At 38.7% G+C, this 21,939-nt stretch overlaps 2 protein-coding genes across 2 annotated transcripts; both read left to right on the plus strand.

The window, feature by feature from the left end:
- Positions 1-679: 679 nt before the first annotated feature.
- On the plus strand, positions 680-12,555 carry LOC118105764 (P2X purinoceptor 5). The gene is made up of 12 exons (XM_035153573.2): positions 680-882; positions 2,502-2,652; positions 3,036-3,107; positions 7,676-7,751; positions 7,991-8,087; positions 9,325-9,405; positions 9,586-9,727; positions 10,177-10,313; positions 10,477-10,570; positions 10,706-10,771; positions 10,851-10,933; positions 11,614-12,555. Exons 1-12 carry the CDS (start codon positions 746-748, stop codon positions 11,684-11,686), a joined length of 1,209 nt encoding a protein of 402 aa, XP_035009464.1. The 5' UTR covers positions 680-745; the 3' UTR covers positions 11,687-12,555.
- Positions 12,556-16,596: 4,041 nt separating this feature from the next.
- Positions 16,597-17,471, plus strand: ly6d (lymphocyte antigen 6 family member D). Its single transcript, XM_035154651.2, has 3 exons — positions 16,597-16,755; positions 16,999-17,103; positions 17,219-17,471. The coding sequence occupies exons 1-3, from the start codon at positions 16,704-16,706 to the stop codon at positions 17,296-17,298; spliced, it is 237 nt and encodes a 78-aa protein (XP_035010542.1). The 5' UTR covers positions 16,597-16,703; the 3' UTR covers positions 17,299-17,471.
- Positions 17,472-21,939: the final 4,468 nt, after the last annotated feature.

Here is a 21,939-nt window from a genome sequence, read left to right on the forward strand (position 1 = left end):
ATATATGACTTATTAGTTTGGTTACTAGGTTGCAGTCCAGATGCTTTGGCTTCATTTTTGGGGAGCCTTCATGTCATCCATCTTCATACACAGTCTGAATCTGTATTATATGTTAATGACCATACAACCAAGTCAGTCGACTTCTTATTAGGTACAAGCTCAAAAAATAGAAAAGAAAACATAAAGACATGGACATAGACAGAGTTGACACAACACAATGACACTGGGCAATATATGGACTGGACAACATCACATACAGTAGCATAACAGTGCAAAGTGTTGTTGGGCCCGTTTGTGGTATTGTTATTCAATTGGGTGAACAGTGACCTCTGGTGGACAGTGGAAGATAATGCACGTTAACTTTGGAGTTTTTGTCAGAGCACAAGCGCCAACCTGAAATTGTTGAATTTTACTGAAATATCTTCACAAGTATTCTGCTGGATGGATTGTGGTGCAGTGACGGCATTCATAACTGTTGGGCTGATGTATTATTCTACTGAATGTATTGACTTTCCCTCCAGAGCCTGAGCTTGACACTTGCAGTTTTCCAGTGGAATGTCTCAGCTCACTTCCACAAGGCATTTGGTCTCCACCCCTCAAGGAGGGCAACCAATCCCGCACAGACCCCGACCTGATGAGGGTGGATCCGAGACGCCTGCAGGTGGTCGGTGGTCCCTCTTCCCTCCTGACGGGGAGAGGACCGTCCCTGTCCACTGACAGCCTGCTGCCCGCTCCCTGCTGCAGGATGGCCGGAGGTTTATTACAAGCACGTCTCCTCTCCCTCTTCGACTACAAGACGGAAAAATACATTGTCGCCCAAAATAAGAGAGTTGGAGTTTTGTACAGACTTATTCAGTTATCGATCATCGGTTACATCATTGGGTAAGTGATTTAATGTGGTTTATTTTACCAAGATGCATTACCTCCTAACATATGATAACTTTAAACTGGTTTAACAAAGAACAAATAATGATCTGATGAGATGAGATAAGATAAGATAAGATAAGAAGGAAGGCAATTATTGTGCCAGCGTACATAGAATAAAACAATGGAGTATTTAGTCTAAAAAATATGAATAAAAATGAAATTAGAGAGACCAACAATGAGCTTCTGCTATCTTTGATGGGGGATAAAAAGTGTTTTGAGTGATATTGTTGGACTTACTAGTTAGACTACTGACACAAATACTATGAAGTACTTCTACTGTGTCCTTTTTTAGTAATCCTCTGTCAAAGTCCCCTCCACAGAACAAGATTGAGCTTTTTCTGCTAACTTTGATGATGGATAAAAAGTGTTTTTGCCATAAGTTCTTCATGAGAATGTTATTGTTTTACTTAGTACTTGTTAGATTACTGTCACAAATACTATGAAGTACTCTTACTGTGTACTTTTTGAGTTATCATCTGTCAAAAAAGAAGAATGAACTTCTGCTATCTTTGATGATGGAAAAAAGTCAGTCATCAGTCTCATGAAGAACTTATGAAGAATTTATGGCAAAAATACTTTTTATCCCTCATCAAATATAGCAGAGGAAGCTAATTATTGTTCTCTGGAAGGGAATGTATTTACCATGAATTATGTTTATACACTGTTACATATATCTACCACAATTTAACAGATAATGTACCTTGGGCATGTACGGTATCTCATATGTTAAATAAACGGAGAGCTTTCAATAAAATTCTGGGTAATAAAGTTATAAATACGCTTAATCAATAAGATAATACAAGTTAAGATAAGATAAGATGTTTTATTAATTCTGATGCCTGCTTGCTCCAGGCTTTAGTAACAGAATATATAGAACAGAGAATAAAACTGAGTATTAAGTCTAAACGTTATATGTGAAAATAACAATAAACTTTACTCTAGATAAATGTATCGGTGGCTGATTAATAAACTGCATCTTCCTAAGTTAGTTTACCCATTGAACTTTGAGATGTTTTCAAGGCTTTATAAAGTAAATGGGCTATAAATGTTTTGTCAGTGCTTTTATAGGCTTAGTGACAGGAGCAGTTTCTCACTATTACTCTTATATCTGTGTTTTATAGGCTAATTTAGATTACTAATACGTAATATAGGGTGCTCCTGTGCTTTGTTTAGTGCTCTGAATAAAACATCTAAGGTCCGACATTATAAGTAAACTGTGCTTATACGGGCTTTGTAGAACTGAAGTCACAAAGCAACAGACATGTAACATAGACCAAAATAACAAAACAAATAAATTATTAACTAATATATAGTACAGTGTTATAACAGTACTACATCCAACATATCATATCAATACTTTTGATTTCTTTTATTTGATAGTACTGTATTCATACCGCAAACAACTTGTCTATGTCGAGTTTCATGTTTGTACGTTTTACACAAACAATCAGATTATAAAAAGGGGGTTTTAAATTTCAATCTTTAAGCCGATTTTTTTTTAATTTCCATTTTTGATTTCAACCACTGCTGGTGGGTCGAGACCTGTTCATGCTGAAAGCTGCTCTCACCCACAGGTGGGTTTTTGTAAGCAAGAAAGGCTACCAGGAAACAGACGAGGCCGTACAGAGCTCCATCATAACTAAACTGAAGGGAGTGTCAATGACAAACACCTCCGAGTCTGGACTGCTGGTTTGGGGACCGGAGGACTATGTCATCCCACCGCAGGTGAAAACGTTTAGCCCACAGCACCAGTGTATGTACAGACTATGTGACTATTACTCCACACACACGTATATGTTTTAACAGGTGGTGTTATTTAGCATGACAGCAAAGACAGGGTGCATGCTTCTGGTAGCAAACACATTTTTTGAATGCATTGCGTGTGTGCTTAAATTCATAGTTGTAGGGCATAAGAGAACTGCAGTGATAATAAGCAGGCTGACACGTTTTACTGGTCTGGCTGTGATCAGACCAACAGTAACGCTGTGTGAAAACAGTGCAGCACTATTTCACACTTCAAGATAAAGAGTCTGAGGCGTTAGAGTGGTCACCATGACATGATGTCTATATTAAGACCACTTCACAGTGTGTGTTTCCTCTACATGTAGGGGGAAGCTGTGCTGTTCATCGTAACCAATTTCTTAGAGACACCGAACCAGAAGCTGGGACACTGTGCAGAGGTAAGAATATTCTGTCGTTTTGATTCAAATGTAAATTAATGATTCTATGGTAGACCACTGTGGTACTTTGAGTGACTGTAATAGGAGCTGTCGGTGTGGATCATATTTTAGATTGAATTCATTGTTAATTTTAAATACATTATAATAGAATGCCAAGTTGTGCGATATGGTGCCCAGATAGCATACAAATGTCCGTCACTTCAGGCAGTGATGCAACACTTCTGACCTCCTTGTGGCCTTAACAAAATGGATGTGAGCCTAAAGTTACCCACTAGTAAAACAGCAAATGTGGCCCAAATATCCCAAAACAAATGTGGCCCCTTTTTGGCAAACATGCAGTGCTCTCTGCAAGGTATAATCTGGATGTGGCAAATGTTGAATATAGCCCAAATAGCACAAAACAAATTTGGGCCAATTTTGGCACTTGGTTGACATGCAGTATTGCTATGGCTTACTTGTTCTGGCACAGATCCGGCAAACAGTAGCAGACCACCATCATTCATTGAGGTATGTGGGCCAAATCTGGGCCAAAACAATCTTGCTCTGTACAGACTTAAATAAATACATTTTATAGAGTAACAGTAGTTTGTCAAGTGTGCATGTCATTTGTGTCTCAATCCAGAAACGCATTTCAGATGAGCTAACCATTTGTAGTTTGTACATGTGTTAACACTCCTACTAACTACTAAAAGTGGAAGGAATCTGAGATCTTATATTTTGGCTGAAATCGACCTACTAATTCCACAAGCGTCCGTCTGTCTGTCTGTATGTATGGGGAACGCATATCTCCAGAATCAATCATCCTATCAGCTTCAAACTCAAACTGTGTAAATTGCCTGACTATGTACAGCGCCGATTTTAGTGCAATAATGCTATGTATTCAATATTAATTACAATTGAATGAACTGGCAACCAGCATCCCATAACAGTCAGTGAGGGGGGCAGTGTGTCTTCAGTCTACGGACTGAGTGTAACATGTCTTCTCTACAGATAAATTAGGCACGATCGCAGTTTTCTAACTTCGCTCTGCAAAATTTCCAAATTTGTGGAATAAGTACATAATTAAAAAAAAAAACAATGACAGTGGATGGGCAGATGGGGAAATTTCATTATGTGGTGGAAAAAATCGGGGAAATTGAAACTCCAGGAGAACAGCAGGAAAATCAAAAGTATGGGATTCATATTTGATCATTTATATCATATATAATATATCATTTATATCGTTTAAAATCGATTTTCAGTGTGTTTACTGGCCCAATTCACTCATGGCGAGCAGAAAAAATAGAACAGATGCCCAAATCATCGCTGCAGATCGCGAGCCGGCCGGGGCGCTGTGCGGCGCCTAGCTTCGCTGACGATGTGAACCGCCCAATTGATTAACATGGGCGCGGAAAGGAAGCTTACAGCATTTCAACACTTCTGCCTCCGATGTTTCTAATTGTATTTGTTACTCAGGTGGTCCTGAACTTTGTTGTATATATTTTTAAAAACAAGTAGCTACAAGTTTTTAAAAGTGGTGGCTGAAATAAAATGCTAGCATAGTCAACCAATCAGGTATGTTAGGACAGTGCAAGCCCCACCCCAAAGATTTCAGTACTTTTGAAAAGCAATACCTCCCAACCAGGGACTTTTTTGGGGAGAAAAACATTTTATTTATTTATTTATTTATACCCTGGCCCCTGCAATAGAAATTTAGAGTTCCCCTACATATGTCAAGATGAAAGTGTTGAAAAATGCCCCCTGATCTGGATCCAAGTCAAAATTGAATGGGTTCTTCCCTGACACATATATCATCCTCACAGCAAGTTTCATGGTAATCCATCCAGTAGTTTGTTCGTACTCCTGCCTACGATCATACAAAGACACATTAACACATAACCTCCTTGGTGAAGGTAATCAACATACACAGACTTTAAATTCCAACGTACCACATTATGATCAGTGTTGTTGTTTCAGTAAATTAACATTTCTTGAGTTTCTTACTATTGCCTCAGGCAGTATCGTCACCTTTGGATTTTAAAACAAACCTACTTATTTGATGTAAGGAAACAGGTTCACTGGTGCAAACTCAGTGAGCTGGAGGGCATGGTGTGCCATCACTCTGTGACTTATAATGTTTATTTTAAATTGCATAAATAAACTGAAGCTTCGTCATGCATCTCTTACAATAAGCTTCCAGAAACAGCTCCCACTTAAAAAATCCAGGATGATGAAGATACATATCAAAAATCGTATAAATGACCTCTAATCAATGAAATGGCAGCTTTATTGATTTTAATCTACGTATGTAAAAGAAACGAAAGCAACAGATTACAGTCACTTTGGAATTTAGAAAGTCTTCACTTCTTTCCACTATCCAGAAATGAAGCTATAATGAACTGTTGGATCTCAGCCTTAATATTTAGCTTAAAGTGCCTTTAGATAATGTATGTTGGGATTTGGCTCTAAACGAATACAATTTAATTGAAATAGTTGTGACTGTGTGCACAATAAGCAGAGAAACAGGCTGTAAGATAGACTTTGGCTGATCTGTAGAGAACATTGGCACAGTCAGACGAGCACTGGTCTGCATTTTCTTCAGTCTTCATCATAATTTACAACTTATAACAAAGTCAGATGCCTCCTTCTACTTTCAGTGAATGTGTGTGTGTGTCAGTTATTCTGTGCATCATTTCTCTCAGCTCTGTCTTTAGTGAGACATTTACAGAGACTCCCTGGAATGTAAACTCAGCCTGTCTTGGTCTCCTGTCTCACTGCCCAGAAGAGTCGCCTCTACAAGCAGTGCAGCCATAAAACACTGCTCTGTATATCTTACCAGTTCCCATTCACAGTTGCTCTTTTTCAACCACTACATTTTAACTTTCATATTAATGTTGAGGCAAGAAAATAAAAAAGCTTTTTATTTGAAAGTCCTCCTCACTACTAAGAGGACTGTTTCAAACCATACACTATTGGCTATTAAAAGTGGACCTGGGTAAAAAGTGAAGCCAGTGCTAAAACCCTGCATTCTTTTGAATTACCAGCAGAGGGCGACTTCACTGAAGGCAAAAAGTCAGTTTCTATAGAGAAAATGACCATAATTCTCACTTGATTTATAATGTCAGTGAACATTTTCCTAAGGATTCCATGGTCTCAATCACTAGATTCACGTTTACTTACATGATATTAATTTTTAGGGTGTAGGGTTCATTTGAGTAAAATAGACGAAAAAGCCCTGTTTGCATTGGGGCATGGATGCCGTGTAATTGACAGCCGATACCGTCCAATGGGTGTTAGTCCCAGGTGTAGTTGGGCCTGCAGTGTCGTCAAGCACTGACGTGCTTGTTATAAAATCTGTAAATGTTTCACCCCGTTTCTATGATATTTAATCTCCAAATGTTTTTTAAAAATATGAGCCAGTAAATGGGATACATATGCAGAAGTCAATAGAACGTAAACATGCTAACGTAAAGTTGAAGTAGGAATTGCTCAGTTAAATGATGAGCTTCCAATTGAAAATTATATGAAAATGATGTTATGATTTAATTAGAGTTTCAGGACCCAGAAGAAGAACTCAAGACACATGCACTTCTCTAAAGTGAGAAGGCCGAGGAGAACCACGTTGGCAAAGTGATGATCTAGTAAAGAGCAGAGTGAAGAGCAGGCTTTAAATTCTGCAGGAGCTTGTTGAGTGGATGAAGTGAAGTGGTGCAGGTAAACAGGAGGAGGAGGGAACTGGACAACCACACCCAGACAATCAAACACAGAGAGAGACAAACAGGAGAGCAACAACAAACACAAGGGAGGGGGGCAAAACAGCAGAAACACCAGAGGCTCTAATTGTTTTACCTAAGCACTTGGTGTAAAGAGTATGGTGCAGTGAGTCTAAGGTTGCGGTCGAAAAGTGAAAGAAATCTCCATTCCTACCACTCATCCTTTACCCGAAGCCATAAGGAGTTAGGAAAGGCGAACCATGGCGTGAAGAAAATCGGACTCCACTTACACTGTTTTCAAACTTTATTTATAACAGAAGATATTTACACGCAGTAAAGTGATACACTCTGTGTGGCCACAGGCCTACAGTTATAGTTAGGTTTCCTGTTTGAAACACAATGACACGCTCTAATAAAATATGTTTTCAGTTTATACAAAGGGAACATTTAACCATCATTTACTCACAGGAGGTAACATCAAACTAGATTTGATTGAAAATAAACAGGAATGAAATGTTGAAATATTACTATAATATCAGGAATATACAAGTACAGTAAGTTGAGCCAGATATTTAGACATAAGTATAAAGAGGTTCCATAGGTGACCTTTGACCTTTTTATGTATGTGTTGAGTGGAGAATGTTTTTGTGCATTCTTCAATCATGGGATTCAACAGACTTTATTTTATTTTATATTCAGGTCTGATGATGATAGCGTGAACTATAATTTCAATCCGCTTGTTGCTGGACATGTGTGACAGAAAAAAACAGGAGCTCAGATGATCATGTGAGGAATCACATCAGTAGAATCACCTCATGATTCAAATTTGTTTTGGTTTATTTGTGATTTGTCTTTTTCTATGGCGTTTGTTTCCAGAGTTCTAAAGTGCTGGATGGCCACTGTCGAGATGACAAGGACTGTGAAGAGGGAAAGATGGTAGTGGCTGGTAATGGTAAGTGAGTAACATTCTTTTATTGATTCTACTGTATTTTTAAGTCTGTGTTAGTTTCTGTCTGTCCAAGGCTATGTGCTACATGTAAGTTAAATGAATTTGTAAATAAAGTCAGGATTCCTGTTCGAACCAGTTATATAGCCTGTCTATATCTTTGCAGCATGAACTTAGATATTGTGCCTTTTCATATGTGATGAGGTGGATAATGTCACACGGTTTATTCTGCTCTTTTCCTGAAGGGATTATGAGTGGCCGGTGCCTGAGAGAAGATGTGAACTCCACTGGAACCTGTGAAATCTACGGCTGGTGTCCCATCGAAAGAAAATTCAAACCACAGTAAGAAGCAACGGAGTCACATCATATAAACTTAAACACTGAAATTATTGATCTACCTTCAATAATTGAATGGAGTTGATCACATAGGTAAATCCTTGCACATCCAGTGTTTTTTGTGTTTGTTTATCTTTTATTATTATACAGTATGTCTGAACCTTTATATGTGTATAAACAACCAGTAAGTTTTCTTTGATGCAAGATTCCCACCTGACAGTTTTTAGATCGATGAGCTTTGTCTTTCACAATGCTTTGGATTACGTAAAAGAAAATTAATACAAGAGACAGACATAAAACAACATTACAAAAAGTCAAAGCAATAGTAGAATAAGTGTTACACACATGCTTACGAATAGCAACCATAGATAAAATATAAAAGCTGCCATCTTGCAGCGATGATCATTTGCAGCCAGAGGGTTAGAGCCTTGGTATTGAGGTCCCGCCAATACACACACTTGGCAAATATTGAGTCAGTCTCTTTGCTGTTAATAAGACGTTTAATTAAAACCAAACTTACTGCCAAAAATGAGTACTCAACATGAGAGTGATAAGAAATGGAGCGACGCTGGCGAGCTAGTTCAGGCAGCCAACTCGAGCTGTGCTGCTCCAATCATGTGACATACATCATGTGACATACCTCACTCTCCACAACCATCTATCATACACACCCACCTTATCAGGTGGTCTATTTAAGCAGAGAGAAATTTACCATCATCCCCTTTGCTCGCACTGCTGCTGCAGTATTGCCACCAGTAGCTTCAGCCCCTCCACCACCCCAGCATCCACCTGTAGGCTCCAACGGGGGGTTAAAAGTATTTGCTCATCACTCCCATCATTCCTGTGGAAACATATGGGGGAGTGATTAAGTTGGAGCCTAGACACCAAACACTAAACCTGTTCTACTGCTGCAATAAACGTTTGAACGTGAGTTGTCTGACTGAACTACCTTAAAGGACAGAAACCATCTTAGATAAATCTATTTGATTAGCATTTTGATCTTTTAGTTTGGTCCATGTCCCATCCACTGACTTGGAGGAGGCAGGGTGTATGACCTGTACTGCAGTCAGCCACCACATTGTGATCGAGAAGCTTTGGCTTCTCTTCAGCCATTTTGTCATCCATCTATAGATACACTGTATGATAGCAACTACATTCCCTGACCTGCAACAGCACATTTTCTTAGCAATGTACAGAATATGTGGCTTTTTATTCAGTTCATCATTGTTGTTTTTTAAAACAGAGGGCCTCTGCTGACAAACGCAGAAAACTTCACCATCTACATCAAGAATTTCATCCAATTTCCGAAATTCCAATTTTCAAAGTAAGTCCTCTTCTCACTGTTACGTCACAATGTGCTACTTTGTCACTGCACACTCATTTATACACTCTGCACTGCTGTGTGTGTGTGTGTGTGTGTGTGTGTGTGTGTGTGTGTGTGTGTGTGTGTGTGTGTGTGTGTGTGTGTGTGTGTGTGTGTGTGTGTGCATTTCTCAACTCTGAGGTCCAATGTACTTGAAACAACTGATGACTCGTATTTGAAGAAATGCAGATATGACGAGGAGCTCCACCCGTACTGCCCCATCTTCCGTCTGGGAGACATCACCCAGCGAGCCGGATACGCGTTCAACGACATGGCAACATATGTTAGTATTTTTACTGCATATCGTCAAGAGTTAGTCATTGTTCCAAAACTTAAACTTTACCTTCAGCTATTCAAAATCACAACAAGTCACAGGTGCAGCCAGAATCAGATCTAAGATACAAATGACATTCATCACTGCTTTTTCTGATGGATATTATATTTCCTAAGAATTTTTTGGTATCATATTTTGTATGTTTAAATCGCATCTGTTGCAAAGTAGGGGGAGTAAATTTTATGCACAACACATTTTTTATATATATAATATCTCTTTCTCTCTCTCTCTCTCTCTCTCTCTCTCTCTCTCTCTCTCTCTCTCTCTCTCTCTCTGTATGACTGTAGATACTTTGATAAAACAGTCTTAGAATTTGGTCCAAGCTAAATTAAGTTGGTTTGAATAATAATTAACATGCGTTTGATTCCACACATGTTGAAATGAGTTGTGTTTTACAGGGCGGCTCTATTGGCATTATGATACATTGGGACTGTGACCTTGACAAAGGTTACTCTCACTGCCACCCACAATACTTCTTCACTCGTCTGGACATCAGCATCTCAAACAAGACCATCGCAGCAGGATTTAACTTCAGGTGAGCCCCACGACAGACACACCGCCATAGTCCATGTTGCCATATTGTCCAGGCAAATATCACCCGTTCTTTTCATACATTTAATTAACTTTATTTATCATTAATGACATTTTTCCAACAACAAGTTATACCTGCATATTCTTTATTTTATTCCTTCCAACAGACACACTCGGTATTTTAAAAATGCAGCTGATGAGGGTTTTCGATCTCTATTCAAAGTCTATGGTGTCAGATTTAACATCATGGTGCATGGGAAGGTACGGAAGATGCATTTTTCATGGTCTTTTATCTGTGGGTTTTTATTCCAAAAAAAAGTAGGCATAGGAATATATTTGAGATTATGATTTTGGGAGTTTCGACACACATTCTTATATTTCTGCTGTCGTTCGTAGGCCGGGAAGTTCAGCATCATCCCAACAGCAATCAATGTTGCGTCAGGTCTGGCTTTAATGGGTGCTGTAAGTACCATGAATAATGTTCTCTGTGTGTTTTCCCTGTTACGACAGTCTAATCACTGAATAACACTTCATTTAACAGGGAGCTTTCTTCTGTGACATGGTCCTTCTCTACTTAATGAAGAAAGGTGATTCTTACCGAGAAAGGAAGTTTGAAGGATTCAGGTATGATAACGATACAGAAAATATTAGTTTTTTGTGATTCCATGACAGCCACTCACAGATTAATTTAATAGAATTGAGTGGTCAAAGATCAAGGAGACCTTACAAATCTTGTTTCAACCTCTTGGACGTATCTCAAATCTGCCTTTAGGAAATTTCTTTCAATTTTGAATGTTGTCACTTGAAATAAAAGTTTAACTGATTATATTCCAGAGGTCAAATCTGATGTGAGTCTGGAAAAAAATGTATGTAGGCTGAAACTGCCATGGTTAGTGAAGGCATAGAGCCATGTGGTGGTAATTCTAGGTCTATATTGTTAAGATGTACTGTATATCTGTAAGTCTAGAACAGAACTTACTGTGATGGAAAATCTTATCGTTCTTTTAATGGGAGTATTTCTTCTTCAGATTTCCTCTCAGACTGTGTAGCCTGAGCAAATACGTTTTCTGAGCATTTGCTCCTAAAGCCTAAAAGCGGTAAACACATTGGTTGAGGTTGAAGGCAATTCATTTGAGCGTTTCAACATTAATATGACACTGTTTGTTCTGTCATCTTGCTGCATTTGGACTGTGTGGAAATAATATATTGGACTTTGATTGCAGTTTCCGGGTTAGTGTGGTAACAAACTGGATGATATGTAGTTAAACAAATGTAGATTTTTAACTAATCTAAATCGTCCACAGAGGAAATAAATCAACATCTGAAAACCACAGTGTGAAGGAGGCCGCCATGGAGGAGGAGAATCTGACTTTGTAGAGAAAACACTGACATGTCCGTGTTGTTGGTTCTGATGTAACAATGAATATAACAATATAAAAATGGCCTTTAGCAGTTCAGTATGACTTGTGCTTGACTGGAGTGGAGCTCATGTAAGACAAAGCATCATCTTAAATTACTGGGAAATGACAACAACGCTTGTTGGTAGAAGCTTCAAAATGAGCCCACACGTTTTTCTGCCTCTCCCTGCACTGTATTTAATATTTGTAAGTTTTCACACAAAAACAAAAAATCTGCATTAAATCTACTGTAAAAAAATTAAACAATTAATTTATGGAAGCTTGAATAAACTTTTGAGTTGTACTGTAAATGTTTTTTTGTAAAAGATATTGATGTTGATATTGAGCTTTTTAGTCTTAGCGTATGGATTGGCCCACTCCTTTCTCTGCACCTAAATCACATTCAGTTCATATTGGGATATCACAAGAGCGGGGAAACATTGATACACAGACTAGTGTTTGATTACGTGTGTGTTCATTTTAGGCACTAGCAGCTTGTCTCTTTTGCCTGTGTTAATTTTCTAATACCGAGATATAGAGATCAAATACACAGGAAACAACAGAACCCAAACAAAACCCACACATACACAATATTAACATGTGTGTAACACTTTCCTTTTCTTATTATTCATGCACTTTTTACTGCATGTTTTCTCAACTAATAATAATCTCTAATATTGAAATATACCTCATACCTGCATTAAGTGCCAGGTTTCCCTCCACATGTATCTATCTTCATAGTGGTGCATCAGTTACCAGTTAATGCATTTTAATTATTAATTGATACAGAGGAAACCCCTGCCTGTGACCTAGTAAAGTAAATGTGCAAATAAAGATTTTAATAATAAACATAAAGTGTATCATGACTTTTGTGTTGATAATAATAATAGCAACACACAGGAATTGTTTTAGTATTGCAGTGTGTGTTTAAAGGTTCAGTTTGTAGAATTTAGTGACATCTAGTGGTGAAGTTGCATCTTGCAGTTTAATACCCCTCACCCTCCCCTTCCAAACATGAGAGAGAAATTGTCCAGTTTGGACCACTGCAAAAAAACCAAACAGGGTGTCCTTCATAGAGAGGACCCGCTCCTGATGTAAAAATAAAGTATTTAAATATAAAGGGGCCATTCTCGGGTAAAGAAAACAGCAATTCGTACAATTTAGATCAATTGGACTATTTTATATACATTTTTTGCCAAAAGATCCCTTTCACTTAAATATTACACACTGAACCACTGATCCACAGCTTTTTATGCCTCAACAACGTCAAGAGCCAGTGGCCGGAGGCATTATGTTTTTGGGTTGTCCATCCATACGTCCCATTCTTGTGAACTCAATATCGATTTCTAGAAATTAGAATTTGGTGGTCAAGGTCAAGGTCAAGGACACTGTGATGGCACAAAGCACAAGTTTTGCCTTGTGGATGCACTATCTTCAAAAAACCTTGAGGGAATCATTCACTTGTTAACTGATCCAACTGTTTAACTGATTCGATTTTAGTGATGAAAGGTCAGAGTCACAGTGACCTCACAAAACATGTTTTTGGCCTCTTGATGCGATATCTCCAGACTGCCTGAAGGGAATTACCACAAATGTTGGTCTTGGACTCAAAGATGAACTAATTAGATTTCAATAATTAAAGGTCACAGTGACCTTATATGAATCTGGAAATAAAGGTATACAGAAACTACTACTGTGGATTGAGACATACAACCGCAGGGTGGTATTTTAGTTTATCATCTGAGGCTGACATGCAACAGAGCAGACAGGACCTACATGTTAAAAACAGTGTCCACACATGATCACTAGCAGATCTGCTGTGTTACAGCTTGTTTGTGAATTTTTCTGCAGCGTGACTGTAACAGCTCTTGTTTATAAATTGTATAAATGACACAGTATGATGACAAATTGGTGCTGAGCTGAACTCTGTCTGACCACAGTTCAGTTGATCATTTTCTTGGGGACCTCAGGGAGCTCAGAGCAACGTAACAGCATTGCTTTCAAGTCAGATCCTGAATTAAAATGTATTTAACTTAGTCTGTCCTTGTCTGTCCTTCCCTTAATACAAAGCTTAGTTACAGTTACTCTGACATTGTTTATATATCTGTATACATGTGTATTTTCACTTGTTTTCCTTGAGGCTATTTGAAATGACTGCAAGGAAAATGTTTGCAGGGATGAAACAGTCGACTCTTCATTACAAACCTGGTCCTTTGTCAAATATTTTCTTTGGGGACTAGAAGAAAGGAGTGAAACCAAGTCAATAAATATCTGTTGTCTTTTCAGCACTTTTTTACAAACAGTTTATATGACTGTGGTTTGTAATGAAGACCATGTTGAAAAATTACATCAGAAAAACATTTTAACCCAATAAAAAAAAAGTTTTAATTAAAAAATTTAAAATAAAAAGCATAATGATTCTACAGAGTGGATGCTGTGAAACCTACTGGTGTGATCAGTGGATTATCTGGAGTGTTTTGGGACATTGTTCCCGGAGAAATGTATCGCTGTATTTTCCATTTCACTTTTTTCAAGTGACTCACAGTTGAAGCTGCTTAGTGATGAACAACAGTGACAACAACAAAAGCACAGAAGGCACAGAAAGCATCCTGAAGGGCTGTTACGGCTCAGCTTGGGCTCTATGATGTATTTCGGATTTCTTGTAAATGGCACTATCTCTGTTAATGCAGATGTTTACAGACAAACTTTATCTCACAGTTGCCACATGAAGGTTTTTTAATAAATACAGAAGTAGCGGCTTCTTTTAAGGAGTACATCACTGAAAACAAGTTGAATCATGACAAAAAAACTCCTCATGCACACACTGTCTTGCATGTCCCCATGGTTGCCTACAGAGGTCAGTAAAGGACAGCACCATGAGCTAATCATGTTCAACAGTACTGTGGCCATTTAACAACACATCCAAATGATAATTGTTTATCAAATATATATTCTCAATTTTAAGTGCTGGGATGATTCACAAACTGTCATGGCTAAAATTGTCAATACCTTCCCACTTAATAAATTAAAACCTGCAATTTTTCTTGAAATATAAAAATATATTTAATATAAAAATATAAAAAATATAACATGTTTCACAGTCAGGATGACATTTTTTTGTCTCTTTGAAAGCTTCACTTTTAACTCCGCATTTGTTTGTATGTTTGTATTTAACAGATTTCAATGAAACTTGGTGGAGGATGGTATATGGACCACGACAGAACCCATTAAAGTTTCACACAGATATGTTCAAAAGGCCTGATCCAGGAATTTTCTTTTTTAACATTGCACTATCAGATGTACTTCGATATTTTCACAGATTTCCCAGGGAATGGCTTATAGATGTTAATGAAAACTGTCTGTCCATTCTTCTGGATGCATTGTGGCTTGTCATTGTGTATTTTACCAAACTTTACCAAACTTTGCACACCTCTTTTTCTACCATTCAAACAATCCTTCTGTTCAGGCTTGTGACCACACCCAGGCAAGTTGGCTACAGTCCCATGAATCTATTACTTTTCATAAGCTCTAAATCAGGTCTACGAAAAGCAAGACGTTTTGCTTATTTACAAATGTTAGCATGCTAGGATGCGACATTGGCTACATTTATACTCGTTATACATCAGGATATTGACATTAACATGTTAGCATTCTGATTTTAGCATTTGTCAGTCCCCAAGTACTGACAAAGCAACTGACACAGGACACAACAGAGACTACATGGTCCCCAAAGAACGCCTCCTTCGTTGGCCGGATAGACCCCCCCGGATAGACACCCCCTTTTTTTTAAACATGTGTACCCTGAGCTGTTCATTTGAGTTGAATTGTGATACTCAAGAACTGGACGTCTACTCCCTTTTAGGCTCCATTACCTCTTCTTAAAACGGTTCATCACTGAAGTGCAATGAATCCTGGAATAGGTTGGTCGTCTGGGAAGGATCCAGCCATAGCAGCCTCTGTTTTTTTGGGATGGGATCATTTCTGGGCCACATTTGAAGGAGCCTTCCAAATGGAACAGCCCTAGCCATGCTGCTGTGACACAAAATCGGTATTCAAATGCAGCCTCTGTAGGATGCAGCCCCTGAATTGAGACAAAGCGAAGAAGCTTGAACTAAAACAGGAAATAATGAGTTCAAAGTGCAAACAAATCCAAAAATCCAAGTAGAATGTTGCTTACAAACCAACTAACAAACAAATGGACTGTGGAGAAAACATCATAACCTCCTTGGTGTAGGTAATGAACTGGAAATGCAAACAAAGATATGAATCCCAAAATACAAATATTCAAAAGCAAAGGATCCAAATCCAAACATAAGGAGAAATAAGCACAGAAAGTTTCCTCTAAAGTTCCAATAACAAATCAAAAGTCTTTCAAAAGTTCAACACAGGGGTGGAATCATGATAGTTTTAGTTATCAACCAACCGCACAAATATGTCCGAGGTGGCACTGTGACATCATGAATCAGGTGCAGTTTTGTAAAAAGCCCCTTAAGATGATAACAACACAGGCGACTGCAGAAACAATTATTGAGAATGTTCTTGTCCTGTTTCGGGACGGATGTTGTCTGACCGGTCAGACGTGCCGAGCCCCACTGAGGCGCCAAGTGCTTCTGCAGAGCCAAAGAATGCAAAAATATAAACTGAAGTGAAGCAATCTCATAAAATCTGATGCATAATCAAATTAATAGATGAATTTTTGTCTGGCCCACATCGATAACCCACAGGAGTGAGTTAGAGTCGAAGGTGATCCATCATGAGAAAACAATGAGGAAGTTAATTTGGGGTTTCGTGTAACACAAAACCCCAAATTAAGTTCCTCATTGTTTTCTCAGGTGTTGTCTTTCCTTTATCAACAACAGGGTTTACAGGAAGGAACATTTACTGGAATATCTTACATAAGGAAGTGCACGACTAAGTAATAGACTGGTATGTGATGCGCGTGACAGTATTTGCCTGTATAAAAGAGCGTGAGGTTCGTGCACAAACCATTCGTCAACATGAAGGTCCTGTTTCTTACGCTGCTGCTCCTGCTTGTGTGTAGCACTCAAGGTGAGAGAACTTTGGTTTATATTATATTATTGTATATGATTTAATATAGTTTTATTAAAACGCTGAAAATCATTCAATTAGAATAATTAACAATAATAGTCCAACTATTAGATTTTATCAATAATGTAAACTTTTGGGAGGACATTGTTTTCTGTTAAATATTTAAATACTAATTGTTAATTTAACAATATTGTAAGTGGTCAATAAAAAGCATGTCTCTAATTTTGATTCTCTAATCATCAGTGCTCACACTCAGATGCAACACCTGTACCAGTGGTGCAGATGTTGAATGCAAGACTCCGGTCGAGTGCGAGCCGACAGAGGTTTACTGCAGAACTGTCACGGATGGTACATTTACGACTTGTTTAGTTGAATTCACTTTTTCCATGATGTCCATGATTGACCGTGTTTAACAGTTTTATTGCTTTATGTTTTGTTAATTGTTGTATTTGTTTTTCAATAGGTGATCAGATGGATCGTACCTGTGAGCAATTCTGTGATCCGGACGATTTCACATCCTGCTGCCAGACGGACGAATGCTAAGCCCAAGGCCTCGCTCGAAGACCACTTTCACTTTCTGATGGTTCACGGTCGTGTGGAAAAATGAACCTCACAAACATTATGAAAGACTATTTGTTAGTTTATCAAATGTTAATCTGTCAATAATCCTGCTGATTTGTTTAATCTTTGATTAAAATAATCAACACAACAAAAAACTTGCCTTGCTTGTTTTGCCTATTCAATCATCCCACTTTTCTGAAACTACGCAACACAAAAGTTATCACAGACATGATTTATTTTATTTTTTGTAATGCACTAGAGCTGGAAGCAGAGCGACCACACACACACACACACACACACACACACACACACACACACACACACACACACACACACGTAATCCCTCTCTGATGTCACTTAGTGGGTCACTGCACCAGCCGACTGCTACTGTATGTGGGTTTGTCTTTCACTGCAGAACTGTAAAACTGGAGTCATCTTTTCCATACTTAATAAATAGAAAAATAAAAAATTGATCAAATGAAAAATAAAAAATATATATTTTAAAGTCACAGTTACTGAGCCTTACAAGGATTAATAACAGTGTAGCCACTTTATGAGCACCTCGTGTGTCAGGGTTAAATGTTTGCAGACAAAAGGGCAAGGCAGGTGAAATGTGTAAATTTGATAACAAAAGTGGACTGACAATGTGAGCAGGGGGAGTGAAGTGAAAATCCAAAATGAATAAAACAACTTTAGAAAGCAGAGGAACAAAGCAGGAAAGAGCAAAAAGTAAGCAGAAACAAATCCAGGGATGTGAACAGACACACCGTCAAATGCAAAAGGAAACACAGAGACATCAGAAGTAGATGTAACTGAACACAGGTGAAATACATTAGTGCAGGTGCAGCCGGTCACAAGGGTAGAAAACAGGTGGAACAGGAAGTGGGGTGCACGTCAAAATAAAACAGGAAAACAAGGTTACGGAAATATTGCACTGCAGTTGTATTCGCCAAGCAGTGCAGTTTCAATCTATCCATTTCCCCCCCGGATTCATAAAAGGTCAGTAAATCAGTTAATCTGTGAGTCCAAGTGAACAACAATTGCTTTTAGACCTTAGATTTGCTGCTTTTAAAAACAGTGATAATGACATTTTCAGACATTCTCTCCGGGACTCATTAACAGTGACACACAAAGGACAACCAAGCCCAAGTCTCGGGTGTTCACAGTTTGTTTATTTACTAAAGCAAGCCGGGCTGAACCTGTTTTGTAACATATTTCAAATTAATGACACATTTATCATAAAGAAATATCTACAGTGTTGTGTTTACTGGCAGTGTCGTCCATTCACAGCTTCCTTACTGGAACCTGCATGTGTGTTTCTGTGCAGGCGTAAAAAAGTTTGGTGGCAATTGTGTTTGCATGGCACATGTAAGAAAATGATAATCAAATAATAATACTAATTTTTATTATAATTGTTATTCTTATACTTATTATACCACAGCTTGGTTGAAATACCTATTGTGAAGCGTTCTTTAAAAATTAGAAAAACTCCACACTAAGTCTACTTTTTGAAAAGGTGCCCACCCCAGATATCTAATTGCACCCAAATCTAAGCAGTCTAGATCCAGGCCTGCGTCCAAGGACTTTAACATTCTGACACCATCCCAGCATCATGCCCCTCCCACCCCACCAACCCACACTCCTTCATCCAAACAACAACTGTTACTGAACTCCACCTGAACTCCTTTTCAGTGCAAACATGCACAGGTCACTTTTTGTAATCATTTCATCTGCTGTCATTTTAACCCTAAATGCTGTTATTTTACATCTGCTGCTATTTGTAATATAAACATTACTTTTCATTAAATAATAATACATTTTATTTATGGGCGCCTTTCATGACACTCAAGGACACCTTACATGTACAAATAATACAAATAAAAATAGATACAAAACAATAAAAACAGACCAAACATGAATACAAACAATATTCAACAACAGACTAATAAAAGAACAAGTAAATACTAAAAATTAAACTGAGTAAGCCAATCAGAAGAGGTGAGTTTTTAAACAGGATTTGAAGGTGGGGAGAGAGTCAGATTCACTGATGGCTTGTGGGAAAGAGTTCCAGAGTCAGGGGGCTGCAAGGCTGAAGGCCCTTGACCCCATGGAAGACAGCCGGGCAGGAGGTGTGTTGAGGAGCATGAAGGAGGAAGAGCGGCGAGTACGGGTGGGTGTGTAGTTGTGCAGGAGGTCAGAGAGGTAAGGAGGTGCCATGTTGTGGAGAGCCTTGAAAGTGAGGAGGAGAATCTTGAAGTCGATGCAGTATTTGATAGGGAGCCAGTGCTGTTGGAGGACAGGGGTGATGTGTTCGATGAATGGGGTCCTGGTGATGATCCGGGCAGCAGGTTTTGGACCAGTTGGAGTTTATGGAGGAGTTTGAGTGGGAGACCGGAGAGGAGAGAGTTGCAATAATCGATACGGGAGGTGACAAGTGCGTTGACAAGTATAGCTGTGCTGGTAGGTGAGAGAGATGGACGGAGTCGGTTGATATTGCGTAGGTGGAAATATGCAGACCTAGTGATGTTATTAATGTGAGATTCGAAAGATCGAGTGCTGTCAAGGACGACACCCAGACTCTTGACTTGGGGAGATGGAGAAACTGTGGAGTTGTCAACTGTAAGTGAAGAACTGTTACATTTGGCCAGAGTGGACTTGGTGCCAACAAGGAGAAGTTACGTTTTATTGCAGTTAAGTTTGAGGAAATTTTGAGTGAGAAGAGAGGGAAGATGGTGGGAGGGCAATGTTGGGCTTGGTGGAAAGATAGAGCTGGGTGTCGTCCGCATAGCAGTGAAAATGAATACCAAATTTCCTGAAGATATGACCGATTGGAAGGAGATAGATGATAAAGAAGAGAGGACCTAGAACAGAACCTTCAGGAACACTGGTGGTAAATTTGAAGTTTTTTAGTTGAACAAACTGGTAGCAGCCTGAGAGATATGATTTGAACCAGGTAAGTGAAGTGCCAGTGATACTGATGGAAGCTAATCTGTTAAGGAGGATGTGATGAGAAATGGTATCAAATGCTGCGCTGAGTTCGAGGAGGATGAGTAGTGATAAGAGTCCAGAGTCTGCGGCCATCAACAGATCATTGGTGACAACAGATTATTGTCAGAGAGGTGAGTGTGGACCTGAGCTGCGACAGTTTCTTCAAGGATTTTAGCTAGAAAAGGTAAGTTAGAAATCGATCGAAAGTTTTTGAGATTGTTGGGGTCTGCACCGGGTTTCTTGTGAATAGGGGTTATTGCAGCTGTTTTGAGAGATGGTGGAACAAGACCAGAGGAGAGAGAGGAGTGATTGATTTCAGTTATTAGGGAAGACAAAGAGGGTGAATAGGTTTTGACCAGGTGAGTAGGAAGTGGATCAAGCTGAGAGGTAGAATATTTGGATTTATGAATGAGACCTAATATTTCCGCAACAGATGGAAGTTGAAAGCTGGAGAAAGGAGAGAAGGAAGGATCGTAGGAGGATGGATGAAGTGGACCAGAAGAGGTGTGTTTCACAGCGGACAGCTGCTGATGGATTGTTTCAATTTTACTATTGAAAAAGTACATGAAGTTGTTGCAGTAATCGGTGGAGAGCATGTGAGGTGCAAGAGTGTCTGGAGGCCACAAGATGGTATTAACAGTAGAAAATAGTGTTCTTGTGTTCCCATCGCCAGACCTAATTAGGTTGGCATAATAGTCTGATTTGGCTTTGGAGAGAGCATCCTTGTAGTATATAATGTGATCATTGTGCATGTTTTTATGGATAGGGAGACCAGCTTTTCTATGAAGGCGTTCCAGGCGACGACGATTAAGTCATTTTGTACTGCACAATCTATTTTTGCACTATACCACTCTCCACTCCTTATATCCTAACTACCCTGCGCCTTTTGACTGGTTACTGTGTTGTGTTCTTATATGTTGAGTGTGTTACTTATATGTTGAGTGTTTGTGCGTCTTCCACAAACCAATGCTATTTCAATCCTGTCAATGTCTTGTACATTTGGAAGAATTGACAATAAAGTTGACTTTGACTTTGAAGTATTCAGGAATCTTTTCTGTTTATTATTATGATTCATGTTGCTAAAAAGCACAAAAGCCTCCACATCTGGCTCCACATCACAAATAAGTTAAAACATAAAATATGACAATGAAGCGACTGAGCTTAACAGGGTGTGTGTTCAAAATACCTTTCGACCACCATGCTGCCTCTAACACCAGCATGAAAATATAGGTCATAAGTGTTAATCTCTCCAGCTGTTTCTTCTCTACATGAGCGATTCAGACAGAGATGGATGATTGGTGGATTAACCTCTACACTTTATGTGTCACTGGTTAATACACACACATATTGTCCACATATACACAGATGGACCAAATGACTAAATGCATCACAATCCGGTGATTTGTCCCCAAACCAAAAACTTTCCATCATTTGGAGGAATTTAAAGGGATTGTTCACCCAAAAATGAAACTTCACTCATTATCTACTCACCACTATGACGATGGAGGGGTGAAGTGTTTGAGTCCACTGTTGGAGTTTAAGGGGTAAAGAGCATTGCTGCCAAATCCAATACAATTGAAGTAACTGGTGACCGATTTTTCAAACGTAAAAAAACTACAGAAAAAAAACATAAAA

This window comes from Hippoglossus stenolepis, chromosome 4 (genome assembly GCF_022539355.2).
Source record: "Hippoglossus stenolepis isolate QCI-W04-F060 chromosome 4, HSTE1.2, whole genome shotgun sequence".
Lineage (NCBI taxonomy): Eukaryota > Metazoa > Chordata > Actinopteri > Pleuronectiformes > Pleuronectidae > Hippoglossus > Hippoglossus stenolepis.

What these genes read in the sequence shown, in the direction of transcription:
- ly6d (XM_035154651.2), top strand. Translation starts at nt 16,704, where the DNA reads ATGAAGGTCCTGTTTCTTACGCTGCTGCTCCTGCTTGTGTGTAGCACT. An exon ending in GCTTGTGTGTAGCACTCAAG is followed by an intron (nt 16,756 to 16,998) that starts GTGAGAGAACTT and finishes TCTAATCATCAG; the next exon opens with TGCTCACACTCAGATGCAAC. An exon ending in CTGCAGAACTGTCACGGATG is followed by an intron (nt 17,104 to 17,218) that starts GTACATTTACGA and finishes GTTTTTCAATAG; the next exon opens with GTGATCAGATGGATCGTACC.
- LOC118105764 (XM_035153573.2), top strand. Translation starts at nt 746, where the DNA reads ATGGCCGGAGGTTTATTACAAGCACGTCTCCTCTCCCTCTTCGACTAC. An exon ending in CCGAAATTCCAATTTTCAAA is followed by an intron (nt 9,406 to 9,585) that starts GTAAGTCCTCTT and finishes CTCAACTCTGAG; the next exon opens with GTCCAATGTACTTGAAACAA. An exon ending in TCAACGACATGGCAACATAT is followed by an intron (nt 9,728 to 10,176) that starts GTTAGTATTTTT and finishes TGTGTTTTACAG; the next exon opens with GGCGGCTCTATTGGCATTAT.